The sequence below is a fragment of the Equus asinus genome, chromosome 15, assembly GCF_041296235.1.
Source record: "Equus asinus isolate D_3611 breed Donkey chromosome 15, EquAss-T2T_v2, whole genome shotgun sequence".
Lineage (NCBI taxonomy): Eukaryota > Metazoa > Chordata > Mammalia > Perissodactyla > Equidae > Equus > Equus asinus.
Genome location: NC_091804.1, coordinates 35,636,143 through 35,654,584, shown reverse-complemented (window position 1 = coordinate 35,654,584; position 18,442 = coordinate 35,636,143). Strand labels below are relative to the sequence as shown.

At 47.4% G+C, this 18,442-nt stretch overlaps 1 protein-coding gene and 1 pseudogene across 2 annotated transcripts; both read right to left on the bottom strand.

Annotated features, from left to right (window-relative positions):
• Window positions 1-1,667: 1,667 nt before the first annotated feature.
• Window positions 1,668-6,162, bottom strand: LOC106843023 (uncharacterized). 2 transcript variants are annotated; one of them, XM_014859878.3, is made up of 5 exons: window positions 5,988-6,162; window positions 4,939-5,237; window positions 3,772-3,888; window positions 2,733-2,924; window positions 1,668-2,274 (listed from the first exon to the last, which is right to left on the bottom strand). In XM_014859878.3, exons 2-5 carry the CDS (start codon window positions 5,207-5,209, stop codon window positions 2,249-2,251), a joined length of 606 nt encoding a protein of 201 aa, XP_014715364.2. In that variant the 5' UTR covers window positions 5,210-5,237; window positions 5,988-6,162; the 3' UTR covers window positions 1,668-2,248. The 2 variants fall into 2 exon arrangements, with proteins under 2 accessions (XP_014715364.2, XP_070342102.1); XM_070486001.1 differs by lacking the exon at window positions 5,988-6,162 and having other exon boundaries at window positions 4,939-5,293.
• Window positions 6,163-8,290: 2,128 nt separating this feature from the next.
• On the bottom strand, window positions 8,291-9,018 carry LOC106842998 (RNA-binding protein 3 pseudogene; annotated as a pseudogene).
• Window positions 9,019-18,442: the final 9,424 nt, after the last annotated feature.

Sequence of the window (18,442 nt, the reverse complement as noted above, 5' to 3'; positions counted from 1 at the left end):
CAAACTCCTCCAGTACTGCTGGCTGACTTCCTGCATCTCTGCATCTGCATCTCTTTGCCAAGGGGCTTTCTTGGGAGGCGCACAAGAAAAGCCTGTACACAGAACAAGCCAGAAGTCCTCAACCAACGCAGGACAGGGAAATGGTGTGTAAACATCCCCTTGTCTCTTGGGGGAGATAATTGCAGGGAATCTGTTTTCCCACTTCCCCAGTCCCCTCTGGGATCAAGCACCAGTCTCAGTGAGAATGGGCTTAATAACTAAATGTTTATTGTCTGCCTTTCCTGCCCTGTCTCACCTGCCTCCACCTTACCTGAGTTACTTGCCCTCTGCTTCGTAGGAACCCCAAACTAAGACAGACCCAGGCTTTGGACCCCTGCAGCCTTGCTGGAGAGGCTGGGCTCTTGACTTCCGCAATCTTCCTCCCTCCGAAGGACAAAGGCTCTCCATCAGTCAGATAAGCCCAAGTTCTGCCATTTATCTGTTATAATGGGTTGAACTGCGTCCCCCCAGAAATGAAGTGTTGGAGTCCTAAGCTTCCAGAAAGTCAATGCCAGAAAGTCCACTGCTGCCACCCCCAAAGAACCCAGTGATGGTGGGTGGGGGATGAAGATGTGGATGCAGTGAGAATGAGGTCCGGGTTAGAGTTCTGGCTTCAAACCTGTCACCCTGTATCACCCAGTAGAGAGGAGTTGTGCTCATGCATGCACTCATTCCCCCAATGTTTATGAACCATCTCCTTCATGCTGGGGACTGTGTGAAGTTCTAGGCATAATGTGATGAGGAAAACACAGGCATACATTCTGAGGTTCCTCAGAATGGGACCTTATTTGGAAATAGGGTCTTTACAGAGGTGATCCAGTTAAGATGAGGTCATTAGCGTGGCCCTAATCCGGTATGACTGGTGTCATAAAAAGGGGAAATTAGGTCACACACAGAAAGAACGCATGTGAAGATTGGACTTATGCTGCCACGAGCCAAGGAACTTCCAGAAGCTAGGAGACAGAGCTGGAACAGAGTCTTTCCCAGTGCCTTCAGAGGGTGCACGGCCCTGCTGACACCTTGATCCCAGGCTTCTAGCTTCCAAAACTGTGAGACAATAAGTATCGCTTGTTTAAGCCCCTCGGTTTGCAGTACTCCGTGACAGCAGCCCCAGGAAACTAATAGGGCTGCTGTGTGACAACTCCAAGCCCCCATTTCCTCCCTGGCAGGATTCTTAGGATGAGTAAACGGAATAATGCATGCAAAACGCCAAGCGTGAAGCCTGGTGCATGGAAAGTGCTGACTAAATGGGTGTCGCAGTCGCTCTCACTGAACTAGCAAGGCTCCTTCCCCCGCCCCACACACAGCCCCAGGGCAGGTGCTCCCTGGACCAGTGGACATCTGAGACTCATGTTCCTACCTTCTTCCTTCAGAGTCCAGAGCCCTAAAATTTGACTTGGCCCCAAAAGTCAAAAAATCTTGACGCCCAGGTTTTTGTGAGCTCACAGTGGCCATCAAGAGGTAGCTGGCACTGTAATCGGTTTGCTTCCGAGACGTGGTAGGGCTCAGTGTGAAGGAAGGAAAAGGGGAGATGCCACTGCTCTGCAGAACAGTGTGAACGTCCACCATTGGGAGGGACTGTAGTAGTTAAGGTTCTTAGTTGCAAACAACAAATCCACTCCGGTTAGTTTAATTTGAAAGTGAGTTTATTTAAATCTAAGGCCAGAGAGTTTGCAGCCACAGACAGGAAAATGTGCAACATCATTATGGGGAAAAGGGGCTTCTTTTTAACGAAAATACCTGTCACTGATGGCAATCAGAACTTGATGCCAGGAAGTCCACTGCTGCCACCCCCAAAGAACCCAGTGATGGTGGGTGGGGGATGAAGATGTGGATGCAGTGAGAATGAGGTCCGGGTTAGAGTTCTGGCTTCAAACCTGTCACCCTGTATCACCCAGTAGAGAGGAGCTGTGCTCATGCATGCACTCATTCCCCCAATGTTTATGAACCATCTCCTTCATGCTGGGGACTGTGTGAAGTTCTAGGGATAATGTGATGAGAAAAACACAGGCATACAGTTCTGGCTCTCATGGTGCTTGGAGCCTACTGGATAAGACAGAGAAGGAACAAGTAGACCAGGGGGAGGAGGAAAGAGGCAGGGTTCTACTGAGGAGGGGTGGGTTGAGAAGGGATCAGACAAGGAGGCTGAACTACTTGGGAAGGCAGCCACAGCCCAGCCTTGCATGGGGCCTCCCCAGACTTCAGCATCTCAGGGCAGCACGTGTGGCTTGATCTCTGCAATGAGAAAGGACCTTGTTGATTGCCATCACTGATGCCCCTGACCTGGACACTGTCCACCCTGACAGATCCTACAGCATCCCAGAAATGAACAACCACGGTCCTCTCCATGACCGGGGTGACCAACAGGAAGGAAGCCACACCCAGGGGGTTGGGGGGTGGGCTCAGGAGCCCTGCAGATACCCTCTGCAGGGTGGCTGCCTCAATGTTCCCATCTGAAAAAGGGGAGCAGGGCAGATGGCTCAGATTATCTCAAGGGACACTTCTACTGTGACCTTCTGCCAATCTGGCCCGTGGAGGACGTGCTCCATCTCTGGTCACAGCACACTGCTGCCACTTCCTCCTTGGAAGACAGCCCAGAGGAAAGACACTGCCCAAGCATGAGGGGTATGGGCCACCCTGAACTCTACCTCTTTCCCCAGGCCTTCCCCTCCCTGCCCCGCCCCCCACCTTACCCTGGAGTGCAGCCCCCTCCCCACGGCAGGTTTTCAGGCACTCCTCCTTGCTGATGAAGTTATTCTTCTTCTGTCTACAGCCACCATATGTAAAAGTCTCACATTGCGCCGAGGTGGCGTTGTAGAAGTACCTGCGTATCATGGCCCTGCAGCGACCCACATAGGGAGGCTCCAGGCAGAAGGCAGGAGGGACTGCAAGGATACAAGAGGGCTCTGGGTCAGTTATGAGGATGATCATCCCAGCTCGGTCTACACAGTGAACAGCCGAAGATCTAGCATGTCTCAAAATAAAGAAGGGTAGTAGGGGAGGTGGAGATGCGTGTAGAGCGCCCAGCCTGGATGTGGAAGCTCACAGCCTTTGCCCAGACCTCGCCCTGTGCATCACTTCCTTCTGGCTGTTCCTGAGTTCTATCCTTTTATAATACAATAGTGATCTAGTAGTAAAATGTTTCTCTGAGTTCTGTGAGCCATTCTAGCAAATTAATCAAGCTGAGGAGGAGGTCGTGGAAACCTCTGATCTAGAGCTGGTCAGCGACAATCTGGTCTTGGAATTGGCCTCAGACGTGGGGGGAGGAGGTGCAGTTTTGTGGGACTGAGTCCTTTAGCTATGGGATCTGACTGCTGTCTCCAGGTGGATAGTGTCAGAACTGAGTTCAACAGCAGGATGTCCAGTCAGTGTCCTCTGAGAACTGGAGAACTGCTCAGTGGTGTTAGAAAAAACAAACATACCGGAGAGGGAGTCTCAGAACTGTCTTTACACATCTTTACATCTTTCCACTAGTTACAATAAGCATATATTCCCTTTGGAATTAAAAAAAAGAAATATTTAAAATAGAATATATCACAAATTTTGCAATAAGTAAATAAGATTGTAGAAGAATATTAACTGATATTGGGAAATGGTTGCAGTATATTGTGGAATAAGCAAAACACTACGTCCAGTGACATCTTAGCCTTATGAAGAATAAAACATGTGCCATGAGGATATGGACATCAATCCTTTTTAGCAGCCGTTCCCTTCTTTCAAATGAAATCTTACCAAAAGAAAACTCCTCTAGGAGGCTAGGCTTCTTGCACGGTAGTGGAGCTCGGCGGGATGCAAGTTGGCGGCGCTGGACCGCAGGTAGGGATCCACTTGTTGGTGACTGTGTTGTGGCTGCAACCCACATACAAAATAGAGGAAGATTGGCACAGATGTTAGCTCAGGGCAAATCTTCCTCAGCAAAAAAAACCAAAAAAATCCCAAAAAAGCTGTTCTGGTAGGTACCCAGGTGTGGGGTCCAGAGCCCCATCCTCAGCCCTCTCACTCCCCTCACTTCACCATTCTCCTACCTTAGTACACCCAAGGCTCAAGGAGCATCTTGTGCAAACCCCTGGACTACATGTTCTTTGAGGTGTTAGCAATGCAGCTCATTGGCTGTGTGATCTTAGGTAAGACAATTAACCACTCTGAGCCACGGCAGCCTCATCAGTGAAATGAGCATAATAATCTTAACCTCATAGATTTGTTGAGAGGATCACAAATGATGTCTATAAAGTAAGGAGCAATTAATCAAAAGCAAATAAATGTTAGTTCTTAGAACAGTTGTTAGATGCACTCATTAAATTCTAATTGAACGTTGCGTGTCAGTACCTGAGCTATAAACCACCTGTGGACAAAGTTGCCCAGAAAGAGCCCTTTAGCCTCCCCCCCACAGAAGCAGGGCAGCCAAGGCCCCCGTGGCCGCCCTGGGGACCAGCACTGCCGGATCTTCCAACACAGGGACAAATCGATGCTTCTTTTTTTTGAGCACCAGATTAAGTGAATGGCTTCCTTTTAAGGACTGGAGTGTATCAAAAACACATATTTTACTCCATGTAAAGTTTTAAAATGTGCGCTTATCCGGGAATTGAAAAATTATTATTATATATTTTAGATGTAAGTTGCCAAAACGTAAAATATCTTGACGAACATTTAAGAGAGGAACTTAAAATTCTCTGAATTATTCTATGTGTTTATTCAGCCACAGACTTCTTAACTCCTTCAATAAACTGTCGAGTAAATGGGACAAAAAAATCCTGCAAAACACAGGCTAAAAATATCACATAATTGCCCAGAAAACAGAAGGAAAGCTCTCATTTAAGAGAAAAACTTTGCATTGATTTCTAATCAAGAGAGGTTTGGTTCCCCCTACTCCTGCCCCCCCAGTCTCTTCCACAGACTCACCTGCATTTTCTGCCCCAATCACCAGAAGAGAGCTGATCGAGGGCTTATGTTGGTGGTTACGGTGGTGGCAAGGGTGGTGGGTAAGGTGGTGGCAAGGCTGGTGCTGAGGGTGCTGGGTAGGGTGGTGGAGAGGTGGAGGGGTGTTTTTCCCCTGGGTTCCGGCCACCAGGATGCTCAGGAAGCCGAGAAGGGCGAAAAGGCAAAGCCGGTTCATCATGGTGGCCTTGAGGAAGGGCTTCTGAGGAAACCTGGGGCTGACAGAGCTTTTCATACCCCAGCTGAGGGGTGGGAACAGGCGACTGGGAGAGAAAGGGGAGGAGCTGGGATCAAAACTGTTCATTGCGCAATCTCTCCCCACCTCCTCAGCCGAAACGCTCAGTAGTAGTGTTTCTCACACTTTATCACGCCTGCGAATAGGCTGGGGATCTCGCTGAAATGCACGTTATGATTCAGCAGTCTGGGGTGAGGCCTGAAAAGCAGCATTTCTAACAGGCTCACTGTGACAGGTGCATCCCCAGGCCCAATCTCCTTTCCTATAAAATGGTCCACAGAACCACCCTTTGATCAGCCAGCCTGGAGGAAACCTCACCGGGGTGGAAGGAGAAGGGGAGCCGGCGGGGAGAAAAGCTGTCTTTCCCACACGCCTTGGGAAAGTGGCAGAGGAAACAAGACCAGGAAGAGGTGAATCTCGGAGAACCTCAGAATTCTCTCACATTAATCGGCCTCTCTGAACCTCTACCTTTACCTTACTTCTTTGGAATGGTTGCAACATCTACCATGTGACAAGTACAAGTCACTTCGGTTCTTTCGCAAAATGGAACAAGTGCCCCCAAACCCACATCCCGCAGAAGATGAAGCGATTAGGTAGATTTCAGGGCGATTGAGAAGATACCAACACACCTGCACCACACTTTGCAGTGCGCACAGGTTAGTAAGGCTCAGCATCGCAGTGGTCCCCACCCACCCGCTACAGAGACACCCTCCCGTCTGGACTTGACTGAACTGTCAGGACCCACTAACAATTGCAGGTACCCTTGGGAGAAGAATACCTTAATTCCTATCTCGTGCTGGAGATGATCTCAGCTGGGAGTGTGGGACACCACAGTGGTGCAGTTTTCACAGTCAGGAGGACCTGGGCGTGGCAAATTACTCATGCTTCTGGGCCTCTGTGCCCTCATGTGTAAATCGGGCTGTTTATGAAATTCTTACACCATGGAGTCCTTATGATTCTTTTGTCCACCTTTCGCCTCGCCCTGGCCTGGGAAGATAATGCCAAGATTCACGCATCTCAGGCTGTTGCAAAGAAGGGGTCATCCAAACTACAGCCTACAACCAACTGTTGGATTTGCTCTGATGCTGGTGATCCTACAGTGCTTTCTGTCTGTCACAAACTTCTCCCTGATTTCCAGTGCCTCAGCTTCTCTGAAACAATCTTGCTGGATAAACACTTCTGAGGAAGTGGAGACACAGTTACGTGGAATACATAAACAGGCAGACTGGCTCAAAGAACTACCCCCCTCTTCGGGATCATTTCTGGACTTATTCGATTCTAGCTGGTTTGGATCGTGGGGACCCTGGCTCAGGGGTGCTCTTCAAACCTCTGTCATTATTTTGTTGCTAATGATTGTCTCCTTAATATGCTGCGTTCTCTCAAAAGCTTTAAATGTATATGGGCATCCATTGACCAACTACGGTTCTCTCCAACTGGAATGACAAAGGAGAACAGAAGAATGTAACCCAATCCAAGAACATGAGGCTGACATTGTCTCTTGCGAATACTACACTGAGACCTGAAGAGGCAATGGTAACCCAGAGTCACGCAAAGACCGATATTTTTTTGAGGAAGATTAGCCCTGAGCTAACTGCTGCCAATCCTCCTCTTTTTGCTGAGGAAGACTGACCCTGAGCTAACCTCCATGCCCATCTTCCTCTACTTTATATGTGGGACGCCTACCACAGCATGGCGTGCCAAGCGGTGCCATGTCCGCACCCGGGATCCGAATCAGCAAACCCCAGGCTGCTGAAGCAGAAGGAGCGAACTTAACCGCTGCGCCACGAGGCCGGCCCCAAGACTGATATTTTTGATCGAGCCTCTTGAATAGTCAAGAGGACGATCAAAAGGGGGGAGACTGTTAAAATAATTTTCTAGACCCAAGATGGAGCCACTCCTGCCTGGGGTGCCTAGTCAGCAAACCAACCTTAGATAAATGCTCTGCTTGACCGGAAATGCAGCATATCCAGTCAGCCAATCCCCAAATGCCAAGCCAACTCAGGGATCTATACTTATTTCCTGTTCCTTACTCATTTTCTATTTTTCTTTTCCTTTTTTCTTATTCTTTATCCTGTAGAAGCTTCCTGCCTTAAACCCCACTCTGCTGTTCCCTGGACCCTTGGGAATGGAGACTGCCCATTTCATGAAGTGTCAAGTTTGTGTCACCTAAATTTTCTTTAATCATTTTTAACATGATAAATGCCTGCTTTCTGGGGTTTGGGGCTTCACTGACTGAGGTCAGTCATGCATGCAGTATATGCCACAGTAAAAACTCAAGACACCCAGGCTCCCCTGGTTGGCAACACTTTGCACCAGTTGGGCTGAGGAATTAACCACGTCCTGCATGACTCAAATGGAAGGAGATGTTTGGAACTTGGGCCTAGTTTTCCTGTATTTCACCCCCAATACTTTTTCCTTTGTGGATTTTACTCTGCGTGGATCTGCTGTAAACTTTATAACCACTTCTGAGTCTTGCGAATCCTTTTGGCACAGTGAACCTCGGGGATTCCAAACACAAGTCGTTTCCCTGGTTATCTCCATTTACTATCCATTGTTATCATTGTCCAATGTTATCTCCAAATAGAAACTATAGTCCAGTCCATAGAAGTTAAGTAACTTGCCCGCAGTCACACAGATAACAAGTGGCAAAGCTGGTATTGAAATTTGTCCATCTCCAGCAGCTGTGCTTTTAACAACCACTGCAGGACAAGTGAAGATAATCTAACATAACTGATGTCTCTTACATAGAAAACTCAACAATTTTAACAGAAAATTGCTTCAAAGAGGTTATATAAAAAATTTCCCTAAAAACAAAATCTGTAGAAGAAAAAATACCCAGGCTCTACAAATGTCCCAGAATTTGTCTTTAAATGGGATAGAAATTTTGAAAAATACAAGGAACTTTCTAAAAGGTCTTTAACAAGCTACCTTGGGCGCTCAACTCAAAAACAGAAGTTCATGAACTAAAATCGATGTTTCAGTGCAGCTTCCAAAATCTTGCCAAATACAGCCATTTGGAAGGACGAGCCAGATCTGAAGTTTCATTCCTTGTGTATCTGCATTAGGCGTGTATGCGTCATCTCAGTTGTCGTAATGGTCTCTGTGATTTCCTCCTGAGTAGCAGTCATAACCACCCTGACTTCTGCCACCATAGTCTCCTGACCTTCCATATCCGTATCCATATCCTCCAGGTCAACTGTCATACCTGCCACTCCCATAGCCCTGGTCCCCACCACCTCTAGAGTAGCTGCGACGACACCCACGAGCCCCTAGGCATCCCTTCCAGTCCCCTGGAGCCAACTTGCCTGCGTGGTCCCCACGGATCTGGCAACCATCCAGAGACTCTCCGTTCAGGGCTCTCATGGCGTCTGAGGCCCACTCTGGATTGGTGAAGGTGATGAAGCTGAAACACTGGGACTGCTGAGTCTCCTGGTCCTCGGCAATGACCACCTCAGAAAGAGGCCCGGAGCTGCTGAAGAGGTCTCCCAGAGGCCACTCATCGATGTGGAAGTTGAACCGTCCCGCCAAGAGCTTCCCCTCTTCAGAGGACATGGCAGTGAATTTGAGTCCAGATTAAGGAGTCAAGGGGACAAAAGGACAGTACCCAGAGGAACAGAGAGACTGGGGTTTTTTAGTTTGGACTCTCAGGAGTATTAGTCTGGCAAAAATGTTCAGCCAGACTGATCTTTAAAAAAATAATGTGCATCTGGGGACATTTTGAAAACCTGTACACAATATTTATCATGGTTAGGAAGCAATTTCTGAATGTAACTAAGAAATCAAGAACATGATTCCTTAGAAGTGTTGTTTAGTCAAGATCACCACCCTGATGATATAGAAGTTTCTTAAAAATATTTGTGAAAGGCATTTTTTTTTTAATACTAGAAGAAAAAATATTCTGCTGTGTCTCATGTAGTATTTAGGATGTCCTTCACGGAGCTGACCAAAAAGAGGAAACCTGAAAAAAAAATCTGTAGATTGAAAAAAGCACCCCATGTTCCAGTTTAAAAAAAATGATGCAGAGGGACTGGCCCAGTGGTGCAGCAGTTAAGTGCGCATGTTCCACTTTGGTGGCCCAGGGTTCACCGGTTCGGATCCTGGGTGTGGACATGGCACCGCTTGGCAAGCCATGCTGTGGTAAGCGTCCCACATACAAAGTAGAGGAAGATGGGCACGGATGTTAGCTCAGGGCCTGTCTTCCTCAGCAAAAAGAGGAGGATTGGCAGCAGATGTTAGCTCAGGGCTAATCTTCCTCAAAAAAAAAAAGATGCAGAGGATGATACCAAAATATCCTCGTTAAGGTACTAAAGCTCAAAGGTGAGCAGAGATGTCCTTCAGATAGGAAAGAAAGTAACCTTTATGGGATGAAACCTTTCAGGCCACTTCATAGCCACACTCCATGGCGGAATTCAGTAAAGCCAGGTTCACAATTGTTCTAGACAAGAAAGTACGATTCAGGATTTTTCACATGATCTAATTGTCCTTCAAGTATAAAGGCAATATGCAAAACTTCAGGGAAAAATTCAGGAAAATTTGTTTTTGTAGAATTGTTTTTGTTTATCTACCTAACAAAATGTTAATGAGGTTAACCTGAACTTACTGTTAGTTACTACACGTGGTGGAAGTTCACTGTCCCATATGGTGGGCACAAGCCACATGTGGCCATTGAGCACATGAAATATGGCTGGTATGAATCATGATGTGCTGTAAGTGTGAAATATACGCCAGATTTCAAAGACTTAGCACAAAGAAAAGCAAAATATCACATTAATATTTTTTATTACATGTTGATTATATGTTAAAATGATAATATTTTGGATATATTGAGTTAAACTATTATTAAAATTAGTTTGACCTCTTTCTCTTTAAAATGCAGCTACCAGAAAAATTCTGTTTGTGGCTTGCATGGTATTTCTGTTGCACAGCACTATGACAGAACTGGGAGAAAGATTTTGCTTCTTGTTTGTACTATTCAGTATAGCTTGATCTTTTTAAAATAAGCATGATAATTATATAAAACAATCAACTCAATATTCTAAAATTAACAAAGAGCTATGTTTTCTCTCCTGGGATGTTAAAATGAACCAATGAACAAAGAGCTATGTTTTCTCTCCTGGGATGTCGAGACAACCAGCTGGGAGGCTCTGGATGGGAGCCAATAATAACAGAATAGAGAACAGCTGTGCTGGGCCCTCAGGGACCATATCGTCCAGCCCATTTGTTTTATAAATTGGGAAACTGAGGCCCCGAGGGCCCACTTACCAGTCCAAGGTCACAGGGACTCAGGTCTGCAGTAGATGAAGCTGAGGACTGGCATTCCAGATGCTGCAGAAGTACTGACTTAGGGAATTTGCTCAATAGCCCCCAAGAACTCCTCCAAGGAGAGTGGAACTGCATCCAGGTAAAAAGTCCACTTTCTCTGGGCCCGCACACCTTGCCCAGAGCGCTTCCTCTTCCGAGTAACGAAAAGCAAGATACTTCCCCCAACCCAGGGGAATAGGGCTCCTTCTCCTTCAGCCGGAGGTGGAAATTCCAGCCGCCCAGCCCAGCCCAGAACACGCAGCTCCTGGCACCGTGAAGTTCAGCCGCTTCCTTGCCCTCTGCCTCGCCCCCTGCCTCGTGGGCACGGCCAGCTCAGGAAAGATCTCCGGAGAGCTGAGGGGTTGAGAAAGAGGATCCCTGAGACTCATAGCCTGTGGGGGAATGGGGGCTGGACCAAAAGCCCACCCGGTCACTTCCACCTCGGGAGGAAACCAGGGCCTAGATACGGGACAGGGCTTGCCTGCGATCTACCATCTAGTCTGGGAAGGATCTGGGGCCAGACCTCCTGGATGTCTATTTGATTTAATTAAATCTTTGCCAAATTTTAATTTTTATTAAAAAGCAATACATTTGTTTATTTTTAAAGAACAACGTGTAAATATGTGAATTAAAAAGTGGGTCCCCAGGGCCGGCCCAGTGGCGCAATGGTTAAGTTTGCATGTTCCACTTCGACGGCCCGGGGTTCGCTGGTTCGGATCCCGGGTGTGGACCTACACACTGCTTGTCGAGCCATGCTGTGGCAGGCATCCCACATATAAAGTAGAGGAAGATGGGCACAGATGTTAGCTCAGGGCCAATCTTCCTCAACAAATAAATAACTAAAAAGTGGGCCCCCTATTTTACGCAGCCCCAACACTCCTTCTCTCCAGAACCCTACTCCCTAGAATTCTTATGAGAGAATGAGTTTCATTCTGCTTTAAAAATGAGACCAGGTTCTCAAACTTGGCTGCACATTGGAGTCACCTGGGGTCTCTCTGGGTCCCACATTCAGAGATTCTAATTTAACTGGTCTGGGCAAAAGCCTGAGCATCGGGATTTTTTTAAAGTTCCCCAAGAGAGTCTAATGTTCCACCAAGGTTCAGAAGTGCTGCTCCAAAGGAAGGGCTTGAATTTCCTCCCTGGAATAGCCTCTTCCTCTCCCAGCTTCGACTTCTCCCAGTACATCCAGCACGGCGAGGGTCACATCCGCTGAGGATTCACAAGATGGTACGGTGCAGCTGAGTTGACCCATGTGCTTATTTGTCTGAGGGATGCTGTCCTTATCAGGGAAAGTGTACAAATCAAAGTGGTGTTTGCTGCACTCCATGAAGAGATACACTGGGGTCCTGAATGTCCAAGGCTAATTGTGGAGGGTGTGTGATGTGCACATGTTTGATAAGTCACTTTGTGTGATAACCAGAGCCAGGTGTGAAAGGAGTTAAAATAACAAATGATTTGGTAAAAGAGGTCTGCTTCTTTATTTGCTGATTACCCATGGATATTAAAGATTGTTTAATGCAAATACCTTTTTCCTTATTATAAAAAATGATACTTGTTCATTGTCATTCAAATGATACTGAAAAGAATTTTTAGAAAACAAAAATCCTTGGCGCCGGCCCCGTGGCTGAGTGGTTAAGTTTGCGCGCTCCGCTGCAGGCGGCTCAGTGTTTTGTCGGTTCGAATCCTGGGCTCTGACATGGCACCACTCATTGAGCCACGCTGAGGCGGCGTCCCACATGCCACAACTAGAAGGACCCACAACTAAGAATATACAACTGTGTACCAGGGGGCTTTGGGGAGAAAAAAGGAAAAAAAAATAAAATCTTAAAAAAAAAAGTTTAAAAAAAAGAAAAGAAAAATCCCTTGAAATTCCATGAGCCAGAAATAACTGCTCTAAATAAATTGGTGAACAGCCTTGGAGCCATCGTGCTGTGGGTCTGTATGTGTGTTTGCCATCAACGGGACCAGACTAGATCTCCTATTTTGTAATTTGATTTTTCATTCAGCAAAAGTTATGGACCTCTCTCCGTACTGACACATACAGATTAGCACTACGTTTTTACTAATTGCATAGTAGCCCATCAATCCCTTGTTGGTGAACATTCACATTTTTTCCAAATTATAGTTTTTTGCAATTATAAACAAGGCTACAACAAACCTCTTGATGTTAGGTTATGAGAGGCTGTAGCACGCAGAGCTTGGATTTGAAATTAAATCTGGGTTTAAGCCCAGACCCCAACTTACAGGTTTTATGATTTTTGGAAAATTACCAAAACTCTCTGAGCCTCAGTTTCTTCATCTGTGAAGTGGGGACAGTAATAACCTCTCCATTAGGTTGTTGAAATAATGTAAAGTATGGCAAACACCTAGCAGGGTGCTTGACCGTAGAAGAGATGCTCAGGAAAAAATACTTACCAGTTCATAAAAAGGACGCATAAGCAACAATCTTGTCCTTCCTTACCCCTGCAGCCAATCTCAAGCAAGAGACCCCCCAGGAGATGACCCCAACTCTCCCTGCCCTGTGCCAGCTCCCCTCAGTGAGGGGTCCCTGCAAAGGCTATTTCCACCAATACTTCTACAGTTCAACGTCCAATGAGTGTGAGCACTTCATCTATGGTGGTTGTCAGGGCAATGCCAACAATTTTGAGACCACAGAGATCTGCTTGTGGGTCTGCAAACCCCCTGGTGAGTTCTCTTATAGAAACAGGAAAAGTAATGGTGGTGATAGGATGATGGAGTGTGAAGGGAAAGAGTGTTGGTGAGAATGGTGGTAGTGATGCCGACGATGATGTTAATATGGGAGTTGCTGATGACTCCAGTAACGGGAATAAGGGATGTGTCACCAAGTGGTGGTGGTGATGGTGGTAATGAGAGTGCTGGAGGTGTAGGTAGCAAGGCTGTGGTTGGTGGTTGTGATGTGGACAGTAGAGATGAAAGTAATATTGGTTATTGTAGTAAGGCCTCTTGAAATATGCGGTGGTGCTGACAAAGGTGAAGATAACAATGTAACCTGCACAGGGGATGATCGTGTGGATAGAGATGATGAATGGGATGGTAGCAGTGATCGTGGTGGGAAGTTGATAGAGACGAGAAGGCCTCTGGGATGGTAAATGTTGAAGGAGTTGGGTAAGGAGTCCAGCTTGATGGCTCTGGCTCTAGGCCACCAATAGGCCAGCCAAGAAGGGAGCTGATTATCATCTCCATTACAGAGACCAAGGAAGACAGCAGCTGAAGAGGATGCCTGCACATTCCTAGGCCTTGACGGAAAACTGGCTCTGCCGCCATTCCTGCACTGAGGCTCTGTTCTAAACCCATCCTGTAATATTCCTGGACTAGGTCAACAAAGCATTCAAAGTTGATGTGGCCTGAAGCCTTCCTACAAGGGCCCTGGCCTGTCTTCAAAAATTGCTCACAGACATCTCAGCTCTCAAGGGCGGTAAAACCTGTGTTACCCTTTCCCCTGCCTCCTTCGGGCCCTCATTGTCCTGTGCCCCAGAATAAACATGAGAACAAAGGACGCAGTTCCCCTATCACCAAGAGATCCTCGTGGAAGCCAGGCTGAATGGAAGTTTGGGGACCTTGCTTGTCTGTCCCAGAGCCTGACTCCTGCTCTTTCTACCTGGAGCTCCACTCAGAGCCGCGAGGTTCTTCCTGTGCAGAAGGAACCATGTCCTAGGGAAGTGTGGAAAGGGGTATAAATTCAGGGAATCTTGGTCAGCCAGGATGGGCCTTGCTTCTCCACCGAGAGGGATCCTAGAAAAATTAGGATTTTACAAATTTGCAGTAAAATATATACAACATAAAATTTACCATTTTAACCACTTCTAAGTAGACAATTCAGTGGCATTCAGTCTACTCGCACTGTTGTGCTACCATCGCCACCATCCCTCTCCAGAACTTTTTCATCTTCCCAAACTGAAACTTTGTACTCATTAAACACTGACTCCCCATTCCCCCTCCCCCAAGTCCCGGCTGCCACCATTCTACTTTCTGTCTGAGTTTGACTGCTCTAGGTACCTCGTATAAGTGGAATCATATGATATTTGTCCTTGGGTGACTGGTTTATTTCACTTAGCGTTAATGTCCTCAAGCCATGTTATAGCACGTGTCAGAATTTCCTTCCTTTTTAAGACTGAATAATATTCTGCGGTTATATAGTGTTTTGAATGCCAGATAGCGTATGCCCTAACCACCACATTCGCCTCCCCTCATAACTCTCTCCTCTTGTCCTACATCTAGTCCAACCACCTCCCCTTGCCGAAAGGGAAACTATAGCCCAGGATCAAACAGCAATACAAGAAGCCAGGACCTGGGGTTCCCAGACTAGACCTCTGTCCTTGGTGGTGTCATTGGTGGCTTTGGTTGCGTCATTGGTGTCCTGGGTGTGCCTTTCCCACCCCTCACCCCATTCGGATGGCCTGACATTCCCACCAGTTGGCCAGGAGTCAATCTAGATCATGGAAAATCATGTCAGGAAGAATGTGCTGGGTAGCCAGCCTTGCCCTAGGCTCAAGGTGGGATCCAAAGTTGAATGGAATCTAGACCTTGGGCTCTTCCCAAGGCTTGAAATGCTTCAATTAAATGGACATGAATACATGCATATTTGAGAGAAAGGGAATGTTTTTCCCTTTATTTCCCCACTCCCTTTCATATTCTTAACTGTTACCCAGAGATTGAGCTCTGGAAGGTTCAATGAGGACAGCCTTTGACCGATATTTGAAATACTTTGCGTACGCTGAAGTTTATACAGTTTTAAAAATATGACTATTAAAGATATTTCTTTTAAAGTAGAAAAATACACTTACACACACTAAAGAGTTTAATCAGTAGCTCAGATCAATTCAAGAGATGAGATAAGAAGAACTAAGCCCTTGCGATGAGCCAAGTCATAACTAACCATCATTTTCTTTTCTCCCAGAAAAATGAATGAACCCTTCCCTGGATTCACTGGGTCACAGCACTTATTCCAATTGATTTGACGTATGTGTTTCTCTCTCTCTACCTCTAGGCTGTGAGTAGGGCAAGGACCATGTCAAAGGTAGATCGTGCAAAGGACTTAACATATAGTAAGCACTTACCAGCAAGCACTGAATTAATAATTAGTGAATTCATCCTTGAATGCATGGTCCATAGTCACGTGATCCAACAGTGAGTCTTGGGGGCTCTACCTCCAAAATTCATCCCAAACTCAGTCAATTTCTCACCACCTCTACCTCTACCACCCCAGGCCCCTCTTCTGGATGACTCTGTCTCCTCCTTACTGGCCGGTTACCTCCTACAGGCTACTCTCCACACAGCAGCCAGAGTGGCCTTTTAAACACCAAGTTACTATCAAGGTGCTAGTTTTCCTGTTGGATGGTAGGTTCACGGGTGCTTACTGCGCTGAAATACACACATACACATGGATATAATCATGAAAAAGGAGCACGCATGGACCAAGGATGTGAGTATGAAGCAAGAATTAGCAACCCAATTCTGTGCACCAGGAGGCCAAAAAAGTACAGAAACAAATACCTGTGAATCAGACGGCGCTACTCCTTAGCTCCCACCACGTGTGGAATAAAACCCAGAGGCCTTGCCTGCGGGGCCTCTTCCATCTGCCCCTGTCACCTTCTCCAAACTCACCCCCACCTCCCTGCCCCCCTCCCTCAAGTCCAGCTACCCAGACTCCTCTTGTTTTGCACACACAGAAGTCATGTTCCTGCTGCAGTCTTTGCACTTCTGTTCCTTCTGACTAGAATGCTCTTCCCTAGGATTTCAGGATTTTCTCCTTCACTTGGTCAGGTCCCGGCTCATTCATTACCTCCTCAGGGGCCTTGATCATCCCTCTCATGTTCACTCTGCTTTACTTTTCTTGAAGGAACAGAGCACTACCAAATGAGCATAGATGGAAACGCCCAGACCTAGTGCAGGGAAATTACACTATCTATTTGTTAACGCATCTAGGCTTTTGTTGTCTGTCTGCCCCGCTGCACTGTAAGCCCCCGGAAGGGAGGGATTCCCTTTCTTGTTCACTGCTGTGTCCCCAGTGCCCAGATCAGTGCTTGGCACATGAGAGATACTAGATAGATATTTGTTGAATGAGTGGATGAATGGAGGAAGTGATGGAAAGATGGGTCAGAGGGTGAATGAATGAATAAATGAACAAATGAATGACTCTATGAGCTCGGCTGGAGAGGGGATCACTGTAGGAGCGGGAATGGTCAGGAAAGGCTCCATGGAAGGAGATCTAGCTCAGGACAGAGTCAGCAAGGCCTTAACGGAAGGCGCACAGGCAGAGGCAGGGAAGCTGGGAAGTCTAAGGCTGATGGACTTTGCCTCTTTCTTCCTATGCGCAGCACTCCTTCCCAGGGCAGGGGCTCCACCCCTCACCCAGTTCTCAATGCATTAACAAGCATCCTTGTCCCCATGCAGATAGAGAAGGCTGAGGCCAGGCCATCTCCCCAGGTCCTGGTTACTGGGGGTAGGGAGGGGCCAGGTTCTGGGTGTCCCCGAGCCTTAGAAGAGCACCTGGCAGGTGGATCCCAGGGGCAGCTGTTGCCAAGCCAGCCTGAGCTTCAAGCCAGCTCTCTCTCTCCAAGCCTTGTTTAGAGACGATGGGCCACTGCCGTGTCCTGGAAGTGTCCTGGTAGGTCTGCGGTGACTGAGTGTTGGTGCTTCTGTCTGGCAAATGGAATAGCGTTGGTTACAAGGAACTGTGCCGGGTGCTGAGGGAAGATACCAGGAGACTAGTTCTTCTGCCGGCAGCTCCACTCCCGGAAGTCCCCTTCGTCTGCTCACTCGGTGTTCTTTTCCCCGGGGAGCCCTCAGAGGCCAGAAGTTCCCTTTTTCCCTTGAGCGCTATCCCCAGAGCAGCTCCACCAGACAGCCCCAGCCGTGTGGAGAGAGCTCAGGTCACAGTGCTCTGGGGGCCTGACCGACCTGGCCTTCAGTGCCTCTGACCCTTCTCCCCAGAGGCCGCTGCTTTGTGCTGACCTTCTTGGAGAAGGCCATGGCCAGGCCTACCCTGGGAGAACCACCAAATGAGCATAAATGGAAATGCCCAGACGCTGCGCAGGGGTAAGGGAAGATTGTCCCAGTGCTGGCACAGCAAGAATTCCAAGGCTCAGAACCCAGATGTTTGCATGACCCGACTTGCTCAGCAGCAAAATTGCTATGTGATATTCACAGATTCATTCATTCAGCAATTACTGGAACTCAAACTACATACCAGGCACCGTTCCAGACCCTGCAGCTACAAAAGACAAATATCCTGGCCCCATGGAGTTTAATAACTAATAAACAAGAAAACTAAGACATGCAGTATGTTAGATGGTGGTAAGAGCTACAGAGGAAAACGAAGTGGGAAAGGAGCGAGCTTGTAGCTGGGGTAGCAATTTAAAATAGGGGTGGCCAGGAAGACCTGACCGAAAACTCGATAGTGGAAGTGGTGAAAAGGAGTTGGACTCTGGATTGTCTTTGAGGGTAGAGCACACAGATTTGCTGACGGGTGTGAGAGAGAAGAATCAAGGATGACTCCAAGATTTTTGGCCTGGGCAACTGGAAGGATGAGAGGCGCCATTAACAGGGATAAGCCAACCATGGATGTGCATGTTTGGGGTGGGGGTGGAGAATATCGGAAGCTCGGTTTTGGAGATATTAAATTTGAGATGCCTTTAGACATCAAGTGGAGATGGCGAGTAGGCGTTGGGTAAGTGAGTCTGAAATTCAGGGAGGAGGTCTAGAGTAGAGATATGTGGGTGTTGTCAGCGCACAGATTACCTATGACATGGTAATGGAGGCTGTTTCTAGGTACTCACTTGCCTGGGGGTATACAGGGACAGCCAGGTCACAACTCCATGCTCTTCTGACTTGGCAGGCATCCAGCTCCACCAAGGCTGCCAAGAACACCCAGTTTCAGATACCTCCCCCACCCGCCCCGAGTCCTTATCT